Source organism: Mixophyes fleayi, chromosome 6, assembly GCF_038048845.1.
Source record: "Mixophyes fleayi isolate aMixFle1 chromosome 6, aMixFle1.hap1, whole genome shotgun sequence".
NCBI classification, from domain to species: Eukaryota; Metazoa; Chordata; class Amphibia; order Anura; family Limnodynastidae; genus Mixophyes; species Mixophyes fleayi.
This window is the reverse complement of record NC_134407.1, coordinates 181,979,573-181,996,335: the sequence shown is the minus strand read 5'-3', so window position 1 is coordinate 181,996,335 and position 16,763 is coordinate 181,979,573. Positions and strand designations below refer to the sequence as shown.

Sequence of the window (16,763 nt, the reverse complement as noted above, 5' to 3'; positions counted from 1 at the left end):
ATGTATGGACGGATAAGTCTAAGTTTGAGTTGTTTGACTCGAAGAGGAGAAGGAACATGTGTGAGAAGTAGAGGAAATGAATGGATGCTGGAGGAGTACTTTTTATGTCTTCTGTCAAGCATGGTGGAGGAAATGTAATGGTATGGGGCTGTTTTGGTGCTGGGAGATTTACACATGGTGCAAAGAATAATGAACCAGAAAGGATACAACTCTATTTTGCTATCCCCTGTTGTTAGCGATTGGTGCAAATTTCAGCACGTAGCAGGACAACTATTCTAAGCTATGCAAAAACTATTTGGTGAAGAAACAGGGAGCAAAAGAACTGTCTTTGGCTTTCTGGCACTATCGGCAGATCCCCATCACATTGTGCTCTTGTGTGATGAGCTTGACCATAAGGCCAAGGAAAATTGCCACACAAGCCAATCCCACCTCTGTAAAGATCTACCGACGTTACGGGTACACATTTTCTCGGAATATCTTTAAAAACTGACGACTAGAATGCCACATGTCTGCAATGCTGCAATTGCTGTGGATGGAGGATTCTTTGAGAATGTAAAGTTTGATGTAGAACAGTTATAGGAAATCAAAATAATCTGTTGACATTGTCAGTGCATTAACTAGACGTTCAGGCCACTTCAGTAGTTCCTTGAAAAAGTTTCAGTTCTCTCAAAGAAATTTCTTAGTGTCTCCAAATTTTTGCACATTGGTGTACATACTTGTTGATCTCTCTAAATAGTTAAAAAAAATAACTATAGCCTTTTTACCTAAACAAGTGTTGTTGCCATATAGTACACTTTTCAAAATAAAACATTTCAAGAGCATCAAAAGGCTCTAGTAAACACTAATAGCTGCTGGGTGTTTTATGTTTTGTGTTATACCGTTGTCATGCACACAATATAGCTAGATAAATGTTGTTGTTGTTTCTGATATTTTGACTGTTCCATTCTACACAAATTGTAACTTGAATTCAAGAAACCTCTTCTGTCTGTCTTGAGTGCTGCAATTTTCCCTGGTCAACTGCTAACATAAATGTTTTTTCCATCCCCCTCCCCCCCTTCCCTCACCAAGGTCCATAAAATGATAGCAGAGTTTAAATTGATTCCTGGCCTGAATAATCTATTTGACAAGCTGATATGGAGAAAGCATTCTGCGTCAACACTGGTTCTCCATGGACACAACCAGAACTGTGACTGCAGTCCAGTAAGACAAAACTTATTTATTTTGTGTAATATGTTGAAAAGTGAAGTCATTCAATTTGCAGGGCCTGGCAAAACACTGTGTCCCAAATGTATCATATTATAATTAAAATGTTTTTAAGTAGTTAATTTGTTTAATGTATCAATGCTGACTGACCCCTCCCATCTGCAACCCCCTATAGCTCCTCAGTTTAGATTATGTGCCCAAGTGAGTTGGGCTTATTCCTCAGTGCTAGGGTTTTACTTCTTTATTGTTAGTTTATTTAACTTTATTCAATTTTATTACTTTAAAAAAAATTAAGTTTTTCCTTTTTTGTTATGTGAGGAGTGTGTTCTACCTATAGAGAACACACTCCTGTTATATAGCCACACTGTGGGACATATAAATTTAAAAATTTGGTTATTGGGTTGCTAGTAGATTATATGTATATTAGATTCTACTTAGCCAAGTTGCATTTCCACATACTGTTTGTTAAAAGATATAACCTGTCTGTTATAGATTAGTTACTATTCTTTATATATATTTTCACACTATACTTTGTTTGACTGCATTCTGTTACGTCAGTGTGTTTTCCTCTTAAAAATATGTCTGATAAAGGAAAATCACTGTCTACAAAATATTTCACATGTTCAAAATGCAAAGTTAAGTTGCCTATTGGACCAAAGGACCCGGGGGCACTTTGTACTGACTGTAATGCAGGGACCCTCTCTACGCAGGCTCAGGCTAACATACTGTCACTGCCGGAGGAACAGGCATGGGCATCTTCCCTGGTGCAGTCGGTTACTACACTGGTTCAACTGCTTACGAAGTCTACAGGGCTAACAGCAGTTTCTGCCGTTGTCCCCGCAGCTTTGGGAGAAACTGTCATCCCTGTGTCCACAGGGATGCCATTGACCGCAGGGACATCGACTGTACTTTTTGGCGAAACATCTTCACTGCCCACTAACCCAGGCTCTTCCTCCAAAGAACCAGCTTGGTCCTCATCCTTGGTAAGAGGCTTAGACAGACTAAATCGTCTTCTAGAAGCGCCAAGAATGATGTTTTCTAGAACCAAGTGGTCTCTGTGTACAAATCCCCTCCTATTCCTCTCTGATTCTGAGAGATCATCAGAAGAGGAAGGTGGGGCTATTTTTTTGATTCTGACTCTACACATATCATGGACCAGGAAGACTCTCCTAGATATCAGAGCATTGACGATCTGGTATTAGCCGCCAGACAAGCTCTGGTTCTTATGGATTTGGATGAACCCAAATCTTCGGATCAGGGCCTTTTTTAAAAAAAATGAGAAGGCGCGCTATCCGGTTTCCTGTCAGCGGAACTCACAGACATTGCAGAGGCTGCTTGGAAACAGAATTTACCATTCCAAGGAGATTCCTCACCCTGTACCGGTTACAGGAGGAGGATTTGGCCTGATGGGAGCAGATTCCAAAAGTTGATACACCGATTGTTCGCTTAGCTCGCCCTACTAAGCTTTCAGTGCTGGGAACAGCGGCCCTACAGGACGGCTACCACTGACCGCAAGGTTAAGGGTCATCTAAAATCTATGTAGCGGCAGGCACTTCCTGCAGGCCCATGTTTTTATTTGCATGGGATGCAAGAGTGATGGAAACATGGGAAGAACAGCTGGCAGAGGGCACTGCATGTGTCAGAATTGCTTCCCCTTGCCCTACATCTGAAAGACATCTGGATACTTATGAGGAGGCCCAGATCGCAGCTTCTATTTCGGCCTCCATTTCGGCCTCAGCGGTGGTAGCTAGAAGGACCCTATGGCTGAGGTTCTGGTACACTGACACAGAATCTAAGAAATCGCTTGAAACCTTACCCTATTCAGGCGCAGTATTGTTCGGGCCTGAATTGGACAATATCATTTGCCGGTTGAGTCTATTCAAGGAACAGTGGATAGCGGCCTCCCAAGATATTTGGATTTGCGGAATCATGACGAGAGGGTACATGATAGACCTGGCAGGCCCAGACCCTCGTCGCTTCTTTACAACATCCTTACCCCGTGATCCAGAAAGGAGACAGGCGAAGCAACTCTGTGTGGCTTCTCTTCTTTCTGCAGGAGTCATTTGCACGGTACCAGACAACCAGAAGAGACAAGGGTTCTACTCAAATCTGTTCCTGGTTCCGAAACTGGATGGCTCATTTTAAATTTAAAAACGTTAAATCTACACCTGAAGGTGGACAGATTTTTGCATGGAGTCCCTCCGATCAGTGATCAATGGACTGGAGGCAGACAAATTTTTAGCGTCAAACATAAAGGACGCCTATCTTCATGTCCCCATCTGGGAAGGACATCAGTCACTTCTCAGGTTCACGGTAGGTTCAGCCCACCACCAATTCCGGGCTCTCCCCTTCGGCCTTTCCACAGTGCCCAGAGTCTTCATAAAAATGTCAGTGATGGCGGCATGCTTTTGTTCCACAGCGGGTCAAAATAATACCATATTTAAACGACCTCCTCATCAAGGCCACATCAGCAAACCTATTACAACAGTACCTGACACTTATCATCAGGATCCTGGAACACCATGGATGGCTAATAAACTTAAAAAAAAATCTCAATTGATTCCCTGCCAGAGGATGACTGACTTGGGCTCATCATGGACACCAGGGAACAAAAGGTGTTTCTTCTGGAGGACAAGGCTAGATCGTTACAAGAACTAATTGCGCTGGTCCTGGACACTCCCGGTCCTACAGTTTACTTACACATGCGCCTCCTAGTAAAGATGGTATCGACATTTGAGACAATTCTGTACGGTCTGTTTCATTGCCGCTGTTTTCAGTGGGATCTTTTAACCAAGTGGTCAGGTTCACACCTACATTTGAATCGCCAGATCATAAAATTGTTATCCAATGTGAAGGAGTCTCTTTAGTGGTGGTTGGTCCAGGATCACCTAGCAGCAGGCAGGTCCTTTGCCCCGTGGTCCTGGATCATAGTGACCACAGACGCCAACTCAAAGGGGTGGGGGGCTATAGCCCTTCACTTACGCCTTCAAGGCCTTTGGTCAACTCGGGAGTCCTCCCTGTCTATCTAGATCTCTAAACACCTTGTTGCGGGCTTGCAAGCCAGTTTACGCTCGTATCTACCATTACATCTGGAGCACCTATATCAGATGGTGTAAAAATAGGCCATGCCATATGTCAGCCTTTTGTCTTCCCCGTCTTCTGGCATTCCTTCAAGATGGCCTCGATGGGGGTCTCCGTTCGGGCTCTCTAAAAGTACAAATATCAGCCCTTTCGGTTTCCTTTCACCTTCAATTGGCGGACATGCCTGATGAGACATTTCTGCAGGGAGTCTTGCATATACAACCGCCTTACGTACCGCCTACAGCTCCATGGGTTCTCAACCTGGTACTTGATATGCTTAAAGGGCCTCCTTTTTGAACCATTACATTCAGCTGATTTAAGGTTCTTAACATGGAACGTAGCCTTCCTTCTCGCAATTGCATCAGCTTGTAGAGTGGAGCCCTTTCGTGTCGTGAACCATACTTGTTTTTTTTGAGGATAGAGCAGTTCTACGGACTATTCCTTCCTCCGTACCTAAAGTGGTCTCGGCTTTTCACATGAACCAGGAAATTGTGGTTCCAGTTTTTCAGCCGAGACCATCGTCTACTGAACCGAATCTGATAAAATGTTTGGAGGTGGTCAGGACTCTCTGAATTTATGTGAGGACTGCTCACATTAGAAGCACTGATTCCTTATTTATCCTGTTTGACTGTCACACAAAGGCTGGCCAGCCTCAAAGCAATCCATTGCTAGATGGATTACTGCAACCATTAGGCAGGCTTACATCAGTGCTAACCGGCTGGTGCCAGATTTCCTCACTGCCCATTCTACTCGTTCGGTGGGGATGTCCTGGGGCGCGAGAAATGGGGGCTTCAGTGGACCAACTTTGCAGAGCAGCCACCTGGTCCTCGGTCCATACGTTTCCTAAGTTTTATCAATTCCATGTCTTTGTGTCTAAAGACACCAATTTTGGGGGGGGGTAGGGGTTGCAGAGAGGAGGGGTCAGTAAGCATTTATACATTAAACAAGTTAACTACTTAAGTGCCAACTCCACACTCCCCTCATACAAATTATGGTAGCCGTGTCCTCCAGATGTAATCAGAGAAACAGATTTATCGTAAGTATAAAAATCCTCTTTTATGGATTAGTATCCTCTGGTCAATATTGGGAATCAAGTTGGTGAGCTTCCTGATCACATTTACAAGTGATATTACTATGTAAGTATGTAAGCTGTGAGTTCACCTATTATAGAAGTGATCCAAGGAAAATACTCCTGCCATAGAGTATAAGTGTACGAGTTGTCCAATTGGAGTTTTGTATCCTATATATAACATGAAGCTTTCAGTCTTAGATGATGATTGGACTCCTCGGTGATTAAATTTAACAAGTATATCCTCTATTACATAGCCCCTGTGACCTGGTGTCTTGATGCATTCCACTAATGTTTATTGCTGATATTTCTTTTCTTTTAGGATATTTCCTTAAAGATACAGTTCTTAAGACTGCTCCAGAGTTTCAGTGACCACCATGAGTAAGTCAAGTGTGACATAGTGAAGTCAACGTTTTTATATGCATTCTTACTATTTTGAAGATTAAGGCCACCTCTTTTTATATAAGTGGGTCCTAATGTCCTGCCTAACAGTTTTAATTTATTTAGATACATTTTCTAGTAATGCGTATCTAACATTTACATGCCAGTAGAATGTGCGTCATCATAAGCCAGATAGTAGATTATTCTTTTTATTAAAAATTGCCCATTTGCTTTAGTTATTTAAATCTGTAAAAAAAAAAAGAAATTCATATCCTCCTGTCCGTTTATAATTCGGTAAAGCCTTAGGGTCCTCAACATTTTGCCTTTGAGATGGCAACACATATGCACTTGGCTTGTTGGATAATATAGACCCATGTGGGATGTCAAATTGCACAGGTCAAAAGCCCAATTACATTGGGCACTGGCCAACATGATTTTCTACCTTTTTTATGATGCCAACTGCCCGATATTAGCACTGTGTGGCCCTAAAAACTACCATGATGCCATATAAGTCTATTGAGCTCGATAGGACCATTATCAGGCATGGCGGGAAGTTACTACTCTGGTATGTGCTTTAATTTTAGTCACTCTTCCCCATTGAAGCTGGAAACAACCTTGTTGCTTGGCCCAAGTGTTGACTAGGAATGCCTCATCCGATTTGACCACCTAAATGAGCGGCCTAATGGAATAACCCATTTGCCTATGTCTCTGAATGAACAACATGATTGTGCCCTGTGTGATTAGCTTTACAGAGTAATTTCTCGGCCAAAAGTAAACAGTCTAACCAAATCTGCTCATACATAGCCGTGTTTAGAGGCAGGTAGCTATGTACCATATTATGAGTTGGGGAAAAATACGGGTTTATGTATTTTTATTTTTATTTTCCTATATGATTTACTCATGTTTGTTTGCATTGCATGTTTTACATGTCTGACTAAGTCTGGAGTGGGTAAACCAATGTGTGTAAAGCCTGAGGTTAGGAGGAATGATTCAGGACCCATAGTTGGTTTGGTTATATTGTGTGTTTGTGTATATATGAGGGGGTGACACTGTGTGATGAAGCATTCACACTTATAGGGGAAGTGTCTAAGCAGATTTATTTTTATATTGCCCTTGGATGCAGCTACAGATGAGCTTAGGTCTGTGTATTGGATTCAGTTGTTTGTACACAGATATCTGTCATCTGAAGATGGTGTACTCTTTTTAACTTGATATCTCTGCTAACACTAGATGGGAAATAAGTCTACTTAACCTTGCTTAATTTTCAGTCAGGCCCCTATTTGTTTTGGTAGGTATGATTTAATGAAAGAGTGGAAGTGATTTAGTTACTCCAGACCGAAAACCACTTTATTGACCACATCTCTCCATATAGTGAACATGTGTACAATATCATTGTGTCTTTGCATCCCATAACTGCAAACTTCATTTTTTGACTTGTTAATTGTTTGGACAACAGGCTAGTTTGTTAACTTGTGGACTGAAATCTACTGCTGGCTTTAATCCAGAACATTGAAACTGAATCACTTTCAGAAACAGGCGATGTTGTATTGTTTTAAGGCCAATTTTTCTGACAACCGTTAAATTAGGTGAAAGTAAAATGTTCTGTTGTAGACGGTCGAATCGTAGATATGAGTAATGTTTTCTAACCGTGTTTCCCTTATTTTAGGAACAAATATTTGCTTCTAAATAGCCAAGAACTGAATGAACTGAGTGCCATATCACTAAAAGCCAATATCCCTGAGGTGGAGGCTGTGATGAATACCGACAGGTAAGAACTTTCCCCACAACTCCCAGCACTGGCTGTGTTGTGCTAAACAATCTGACCCTCTCTTTTCAAATAATAGCTTATAAATTATGTTTCTCCTTCGCAAACCTGTTCTATGCAAGGTCTCAAAAACTGTGTAGATGTTGGCAGCATACAGATTGAGTTTGTATTGTAGTAGTGTTCAGTAGAACCTTAGTGTGTGCTGGATATTGTGATTGTATGCTAGCTAGATAGCTGCAGGGGGTCTGTCTGCTACTGCTAGCCGAGTAATGACCATAGAGGAGTGAATGGATGAAATACTGTAGCACACACAATCCCAGCCCTTGTCTTGGCACACATACCGTGTTTACACTTATTTCCATGTGTTTCAGGAGCTTAGTTTGCGATGGTAAAAAAGGCTTATTAACCAGATTACTTCAGGTCATGAAAAAGGAGCCTGCAGAGTCTTCATTCAGGTGTGTACAGTATAGTTTGTTTTGTGTAAGGGCAATGTGATCACATGAAAAGGAAGAGGCGATTTACCAGAAACTGAACAGGGAAATAAGGGAAACAATAAAAGGATGGCAATGTACACAGTTGGATTTCCCAATATGTTTTTATTCAACTGCACTCATTACATTGTGAACTGGTGGGGTAAGGGAGATGGGTGACCTTGGATCTTGACATTTTACGCTTTAGTATTGTAGTTATTTGTCCAGAAAATAGTTTCTTTTTAATTGAGCACATTTATTCCTAGAAATTAGTGTTTATTTTATTTATCTTTTTCCTGTTTATACTCTACTTCTAGCTCATTCTTTAACAGTAATAGTTTGCTGGTTTCTTTAAATGTGCCCCTTTATAGCAGATCTAATTTACTGTAACTAGATAGTTTTGTGTTGTATATCAATAAAAGGATGCTTCCCTTTCATCCATGGAGAACTCTGGAGTGTGGTCTCTGGAGCCTTTCCATTTTTAAATTTAGCGGTGAAACTGAAGCGCCCCCTCCCCTATACCCCATTGGCTACATTCTGTATTCTAAACCTCTGTTTTTTTGTGAAGTGCACCCCCAAAGAGATGCCTAGAGAGGGCCACAAAGTAGTGCCCGCGATCCCTGTGCCTTCGGGCCAGGGCCGGCATCTGACCGCGCACCAGAGAGCTGGCAACAATGCCTAAGGGCATCCCTTACCGTTGTTGCCAGCTCTCTTGGGGGGGGGGGGGGGGGGGGGGTTGTCCTAGGTTTTGGTCCTTTTGTCCCTAAGGCTACAGGTCAGCCCTCAAGAGCTCACTCTGCCCCCAGAGGAGGAATGTAGGAAGGTAAACTGGCCTGGACAGGTTATCCAGCGTCTACGCCTCATGGGCATACAGCATGATGGGCAGATTGCCCACCCAGGAACTAATCCTTTGTAATTTGCATAGATATGTATCAAATATGTACAAAAAATAATCAGTTTCTGAGATTTCATCCATAAAACATACTTTACCAAAGAGACTTGGTAGTCCTGCTAATATATTGGTTAGAGGAATCTATAGTGTCTTCTGGGTAATAATATATAATATATGTCTAGGTTCTGGCAAGCCCGGGCTGTGGAAAGCTTCCTTCGTGGGGTGACTTCTTATGCCGACCAGATGTTTCTTCTGAAGAGAGGACTATTAGAGGTGAGTTTTAATGACACTGTGTGATGAACCTACCATTAAAATACTACTTTGAGGCTTTAGTCTTTGCTACGTGAAAACAATGCCCACAATACTTCTACATTCCCCAGATAACTGAAAGCTGATTGAGGAATACGAGACATTTCTGTAAGACCAGGGTGTTTGGCACTTTTGATTTGTGCCAAGTGAGAGAATGGTCAACTTGGACAGTGATCTGATATTTTGTTTGCCCAGATTATGACAGTATTTTTTCCTATGGGTTTAATTGATTTTGTTATTGAGGTTAGTCCTATTCCTTGTGAGATAACACATTTTTTCTAAGGTTATCACTACATTAGCCAGGTCGGAAGGGGGGAGATATAATGTAATTGTATGTCACAAGGTCTCCAGTATTTAAAGTGGCAGAATCTTTCGGGAGTGATAACTTTTCTTTAGGGGTGAATTCAAAGGTAAAGCTGCATCAAAAGCCTCAGTCGCAAGATTGATAAAACAGCCGTTCTCAAACCCCACAGAATTCTAGGGAAAGATTCCTGGAAAAATAAAGGCACATTCTAAAAGAGCGGTATGCACTTCTTGGTCTGAACGGCTGAAGTATCTTTGAGCAGTTTTGCAGGGCGTACAGTTATATGGCATTTCCAGGTAGACAGGAGTTGGCATATGACAGGAAAGTGTTGTAGGCTGTAGCTCCTCGCTCAGTCTTTCGGCTTTGTGGCTCTGTCCTGGAAATGTACCAGAAACCAGTTATTCTTACTTGTGGTTTTTGAGGAATTCTCCAGGATAGCACTTTTCTGTCTCCCACTCTGCGATAATGAATAATTAGTAACTGTATTGTTTGTGTCCATTAGGTTATTTAAATACACTGAGTACATGTGAGACTTCTGTTCGTGTCCATAGGAAGTGGGCAGGGTCTTCTGATGTGTTGTCCTGAAGAATTCCTAGTAAATACGTTACCAGTTTTATATTGTAAGAAAATGTGGTAATAACATAGCGTACCTCTTGCTTTAGCACATCCTGTACTGTATTGTGGATAGCGAATGCAAGTCGAGAGACGTCCTTCAGAGCTACTTTGACCTCCTGGGGGAGCTAATGAAATTCAATATGGACGCTTTCAAGAGATTTAACAAATATATAAATACAGACGAAAAGGTAGGTGAAAGAAACCATGGATATTTAGATATTTTAATTTATCTAGTAGATCAAAATAAAAAGCAACTATCTCACTGTAAACATTTCCTGATTCAGTAGTTTAAAATGAGAAAATACTATCTATATTTTGTCCAAAATGCTCAACGCGTGATTTGCAAGATTTTGGAAAATGTAGACGGCTTCTTTGTTCTGCTTAAAACCAGGTAGAACATGACTGTTCTACATGACTGTTCTACATGACTGTTCTACATGACTGTTCTACAAATTCCTTTTTGTGCTTGTGGTTTAGTTCCAGATTTTCCTGAACCAGATTAACAGCTCCTTAGTGGACTCCAACATGCTAGTGAGATGCATTGCGTTGTCTCTGGATCGGTTTGAGAGCCAATCAGATGACCTCAAAGGTGAGGGATACAATTGGTTCTCTACACTTCACATAGCTCTTTTTGTGCAATGTTACAATTAGCCACAATTAAAGTCTGGAGATGTAATGATCAATGTCATTGAATATTCATGACAGCAGAAAAGGCTAACACCTTCTGGAGGGGTTTTTGAAAGACTACAGGTCTATATTTATTGGTGATTGCATTGCATTTCTGTTTTAACTTTATACCTCCTACATACACTGTAATTTTACATAGCTTGTATTCATTTTGTGTATCTTAGTATGTCATTAAGAACAGAATGCTTTTTCAGTAGACACCATGCTGATAAATCTTGGTACTTGTACTCCAAAAGTACTTACCAAGCCGTGGACACATACATAATCCTAGTTTTGAACCTTTGTCTTTACTTCAACAGTTGCAGAAGTTCTATCCGAGTGTCGGTTGCTTTCCTACATGACTCAGGGTTCCATCAGAATGTCCTTTCTTTTCCGGCTAGTTAACATCATTCATGTGCAGACGTTGACACAGGCAAGTTCCATATAGCTCAGCTAATAGATATTTTAAAGAATGATGTTTTTAAAAAGTATCCAGATTATGATTCAGAACGTGGTAAACCTCGATGTGACATCTGGTGGACAAATAATAAAGTTTCATATCCATGTCTGTATTTTGCAAGAACGTGTTTCATGGAACATGATCAATGCAAAATCAGTTTTTTGTTTAAACACCTTATGAGCATCTTTAAATAATAAAAAATAAAAATATTTTTTACAGACTGGTGGACACCATCTGTACCTACCAGTGCCTGTTTCTGCACAGTACAAACAAGGCTATGAAATTGTCTACAGTTGTTCCAGTAGCCCAGTGGTGTATAATATTTCTCTTTTTCTTGGACACTGGTAACCTTTGTGTATAGAAGGGTGCAGGTGCTGGAGTAGGCACTAATTCTAAACTATAAAACTGTTTAAATTCTAGCTCCTTCCCTACGATCCTAAATCCAAGCTCCTTCATACATTAGTCTGTTACACACATCAGTGGGCAGCACGATGGCTTAGTGGTTAGCACTTCTGCCTCACAGCACTGGGGTCACGAGTTTGATTCCTGTCCATGACCTTATCTGTGTGGAGTCTGTATGTTCTCCCCATGTTTGCGTCGGTTTCCTCCCACACTCTAAAACATACTGATAGGTTAATTGGCTGCTATTAAATTGACCTTAGTCTCTCTTGGTCTGTGTGTGTGTGTGTATATGTTAATGGATTTAGATTGTAAGCTCCTTTGGGACAGGGATGTGAGTTCTCTGTACAGCGCAGCAGAATTTGTGGAGCTTTAAAAATAGATGATGATCATATGATACCCCCTCCACCAATAGGGCCTCTGTTTTTTGGTTTTTTTTTGTGGCCATGGAGTAGGGCACTTTTCTCTTTTTTTTTTTTTTTTTTTTTTGGGGGTCTTCTAGGGTAAGAAGGTAATTCAAATGATCAATTGATATTCAAGTTCAGGAAACTGGTCTCTTATAGAAATTACCACAGTGTGTGGGAAAACCTACATAGACTGGTGTGAGCAGAAAGTGGTACACACCTCCTCATTGTCCTCCTTACAGGATGGCCTGGACTGTGGCCCAAAATTGACCTCCCTTAAAGTCCAGAATTTGGCTGCCTTCCAGAGAAAATTGGCTAATATTCCCAAGATTCAGACCTTTCTTCAAACGTTTATTCATGTCCATCTCCCTATGTTCTGTCGGTAGTTCTGTGTCACTTAAACCTTCAGTGCTACAGAGTCCACCATTCGAGCATCTAGAATCTGTTGATTTCAAATTCTCCTAACCTTCGTTCCAGCCAAGGTGGTGGCAAAATTTAATCTGAAGCAAGATATTGTTTCCCGTGCACTAGGACACTATTGTTAATTGGTATAGAGCACAACTGAAGAGGAATGAATGTAACTCAGTGTGGAGATTGTAACCTACTTACTACACTAATGCACCCTCACAAAGAAGTGTAAGGGTAAGCTCTAATAAAGAGAGGGGTTTTCAGATAGTGTTTAAAGAATTATTTCTCTGGCAGAGTCTGATTGGATGCTGTAGGGAATTACATAAGTGAGTAGTGGCATGGTTGAAGTCCTGTAGGTGACTGTTTACCAAAGGCGAGGTACAGGTCAGAGGGAGAGTATTTTGAGATGATATTTGAGATGTATGAAGGGGTGGTGGTCTTGTTGAGGACTTTGTAGGTAAGAATTAGTAATTTGAACTGGATTATCTAAGACACGGAAATCTTGTGTAGGTTTGCAAAGTGATCTGGCAGGAGAGACGAGAGTGGAAGATCAGTCTCAGTACATCATTTAAGATGCATTAAAGCGGGGATTGACGGGTGAGGGAAATGCTAGATATGGGAATGTTTTAGTAGTCAAGGCAGGAGACAATGAATGAGTGTTTTAGAGTTTTGGTAGCATATTGGGTAAGAAGAGGGCATATTATGGCAGTAGGTCTAAGGTGGATTCAGGGGCGGAAACTCATGTTTAGAATGGAGTGAGAGGAGAGAAAGTGAAATGAGATGAGCCCATCTTTAAAATAGGATGGAAATGTGCCAGTGAAATCCTTTAGCAAGCTGTGGAGGAAAACTCATTGTCCTCTCTCGGGAGTAATCTTTCGATAGAGTGCCAAGTGATGGTGTGAGTCAGCTGTGCAGCTCGGTAATATTTATTCAGTAGTGGAAGACCCGATCCACCAGAGGATGGTGGCTTGTATAGGGTCACCCTGCGGGCTCTGGAATTTGTCTGCCCATGTAAATTTATTGGAGGGGCTAGAGCATGCATTTTTGGAATGGGACAGGGGAGACATTAAAAAATATAAAGCAGTCATGGCAGGACATTAGTTTTGATGGCCTTAATTCTGCCTACCCAAGAGATTTACATGGGGGTCCATGTTTTCAAATCCTTTTGGACTGTGTCAGTCATTGGAAGTTCGAGTGTAAATAAACATTATAATCAACTAATCCAAAGATCCCTAAATACTGGATGACTTTGAGTCTCCAAAGGAATTCAAAATTGATCTCCAATAGGGTTTTTTTTAAATGGACAGACAGATGAAATACTAGACAGAGCCTCTGATTTGCTGTTATTTACCTGCCAACTAGAGAGGAAGCTATAGATGTCCAGTTCCCAGAATAAATTTATGAAGGATGTGTGTGGGTAGGTCAGGGTAAGCACATTACATCTTGGGTTTTTTCCCCACATATATGATTAAACTTTCTTGAGCTTCCAATCACTAAATCGTTAAGACTTAACTTTCTGTTGCATATTTCTCTTTTGCACTGATAGAATTTAAAAGTGTGTAACGTGGGGAATCTGTTATTTTATAACAGGAGAATGTCAGCTGCTTGAACACAAGTCTTGTCATCTTAATGCTGGCCCGGAGGAAAGGGCGGTTACCCTGCTACCTGCAAACTATTCGGGACATGGAGAAATATCCCGGGTTCATACTCAACAACTTCCACAGTCTTCTACGGTTCTGGCAGCAGCATTACCTCAACAAGGATAAAGACAGCACTTGTTTAGAAAATGTAAGCACGATCTTTACACGCTCATTTTACAATGGTTTTTGGGGGTTTACAGGTTTTGGTACGACGCAAGAAAATGATCTTCTCTCTCTTTTCAGAGTTCGTGTATCAATTTCAGCTACTGGAAAGAGACTGTATCCGTGTTGTTGAATCCAGACAGGACGTCTCCTTGTGCCATAGTAAGCTACATAGATGAGGCCTATATGGACGTGGACAAAGAATTTTTGGAGGACTAACCCTAGTGGGTACTTTATTTGTTCTGTATGGACAAGTTCTACAGCTGGTATTTCAGTGAGTGTGGGTATCCAGGGATTTGGTGTGTGCATTTGTCATTGGATGAGATCCAGCATTACCCACTGATACCACTCTGCAGGTTATACAATATCTGTGCAATACGTTCAGGGACGTCGTCATCCAACAAACACCGTTTTTTCATGTTGTTTTGGAGGGGTGGAAGGAAGGCTTCAATTACTCCTTTCCTACCTGCTTACGCCTCATGTAACGACCAACGTCATCATTTCCAAATTACATCTAGAATCGTTTCTTAACATTAAGATTGTTTTAACAAACGTCATTGTGAGAAGGAAAAAAAAAAGGATATATGGTAGCCATAGCCACCTAGCAGGACACGGATACCTCGTTGGTGATTTGTCATCTTCCCGTTTCCGCCAGTCTAACAAGAAACAAGCTTGTGGGAAACCAGCAATAATAATGGCAAGAAGATGCAGAACCGGTGGGCAACATGTCTCATAACTAGTGCTAATCAAATTACATATATGGGTGGCTTATGTCACATCCATGGTCCACTTTCCTAAATGTTAGAGATGCAATCAAACACAAGATTCAATTTATTTATTTTTTATTCGCCAATTCAAATAGAAAAAAACAAATTGTGTGCGTCTTTGCAGGGACCACAGGAGTTCCCTGTAACAGATATATATTTATTTTATGGACAAGGGTTTTGCTTTTTGCTGTAGTGGCGTTTTGCAGTTCTCTGTTTTTAATGCATTTACATGGTGACCATTACTGGCTACTTCCCTGTTAAATATTATCCTGATCCAACCACTTGCTGTTGGACCTTCTGATCTAGATTTTAATGCAAGGCTTTGGCAAAGAAGCCAGCAATATTATCCTACTGCTTCATAAACACCCTGCACTTTATACACGTGCTTACTGGCAGAGAGGAATACTTCTCAAGTCACCCAATACCAGTGCTCCGCCACTGTGTGTATTTTGTAATTAGAAGGTGTTGTTGCCACCCTCTTATCTTGACAAAAGGTTTTTTATTTTTAACGTGGTTTCTTTTCGGGGGGTGTTTTTTTTTTTTTTTTTTTGTTTTTTTTTTTACATGTCTAAAGACCAGATAGTAATTTCCCAAATAAATCATTTTAGAACTCTGTTGTATATTTGCAATTCCTTGCACTATAAACCTTGATTTTAATGGAACATTAGTCTGACTTATAGAACTGGTCACGCTGTGGGAGCCGTGTGTATATTGTCCTACTATGCTTCATTTGTATATTTTGTTTTTTTATTTTTCTCAAAACTCTAGTCTGTAAAGAAGGTTATGTTTGCAGATTGACTGCACAACTTTTTTTTTTTTTTTTTTTTTTTTTCAATGTTTCCAATTTTTTTTTTTATTTTTTTTTTTCATCCTGCAATGACAAAATTTATTCCCATTGTGTATAAAATTGCTGGGGTCCATTAAGCATCATGCACATGTTAGCCTGATCTATTTTAAATGTCACATTTGAATGGGTAAATATTATTGTGTTCTTTTTTTTAAACTGCTCTGCCCTTTCTTCAATGTGTCTTTTAGCGTGTTTTGAGTATAAAAAAAAAACGTATTTTATATTGTGCTTTTGGGGTTTTTTTTATTTGTAACTTCAGATTTTTAGCTTTTCTGGTTCATGTTAGGACACTGTAATTTTTAATCTGTCTATTCAGTAAAATCCGATAGTTACAGCTTGTCAACTTGCGCATGTGTTCTCAAACATATGTCTGAAATATTGTCCCAGTTTCTGTAATTCTGAATGGATATCAATGACTTATTTAATTATAATGGGAAACATTGGCTGCCGGTTACTGTGTAATACTCGGTGCGCCACATGATTTCTCATTAAGCATTCTGTGTGGCCCTTCTGATGAGTCATGTTAATGTTTTATAAACAGATATTGCCTATCTGCAAAGGGTCTATGCACTCACATTTCATCCTGATGTCTGTCTGTCTCTCTCTTTGGACCCTATGAAATAATTGGTGACTTAGAACTGGTGTAAATAAAAGAGATGCTTCTAACTTAAAGGTATAATTGAGTTTGTAGTGAATTATGTGCAGTGTTTCATTTATTTAAAACTTTATTAATACTTGTCAATGCAGCAGATGTGTTGGACAAATATATTAAACAAGTTAACCCGTGCATGATACTCATGCATTCTAGTCAAATCAAGCTACTTAAGGTGTTAAAAAGGTTCTTGTCATCTTCATCGCCACACACACACGCCGCTAGGCTTTTATATATTAGATAATGCTAAGAATTTAGTAGGTCAGTGT

General features: G+C 40.5%; 1 protein-coding gene across 1 annotated transcript in view; it reads left to right on the top strand.

The window, feature by feature from the left end:
* TRPC4AP (transient receptor potential cation channel subfamily C member 4 associated protein) overlaps positions 1-16,514 on the top strand; it is a 33,908-nt gene extending 17,394 nt beyond the window's left edge. Inside the window, exons 10-19 of the mRNA XM_075177478.1 lie at positions 1,069-1,200; positions 5,676-5,734; positions 7,401-7,502; positions 7,871-7,954; positions 9,044-9,134; positions 10,137-10,277; positions 10,567-10,678; positions 11,076-11,188; positions 14,017-14,214; positions 14,310-16,514. Coding sequence (XP_075033579.1) covers positions 1,069-1,200; positions 5,676-5,734; positions 7,401-7,502; positions 7,871-7,954; positions 9,044-9,134; positions 10,137-10,277; positions 10,567-10,678; positions 11,076-11,188; positions 14,017-14,214; positions 14,310-14,447 — 1,170 coding nt within the window. The 3' untranslated portion in view covers positions 14,448-16,514. The remainder of the gene's footprint in view (positions 1-1,068; positions 1,201-5,675; positions 5,735-7,400; positions 7,503-7,870; positions 7,955-9,043; positions 9,135-10,136; positions 10,278-10,566; positions 10,679-11,075; positions 11,189-14,016; positions 14,215-14,309) is intronic.
* The last annotated feature ends 249 nt before the right edge of the window (positions 16,515-16,763 follow it).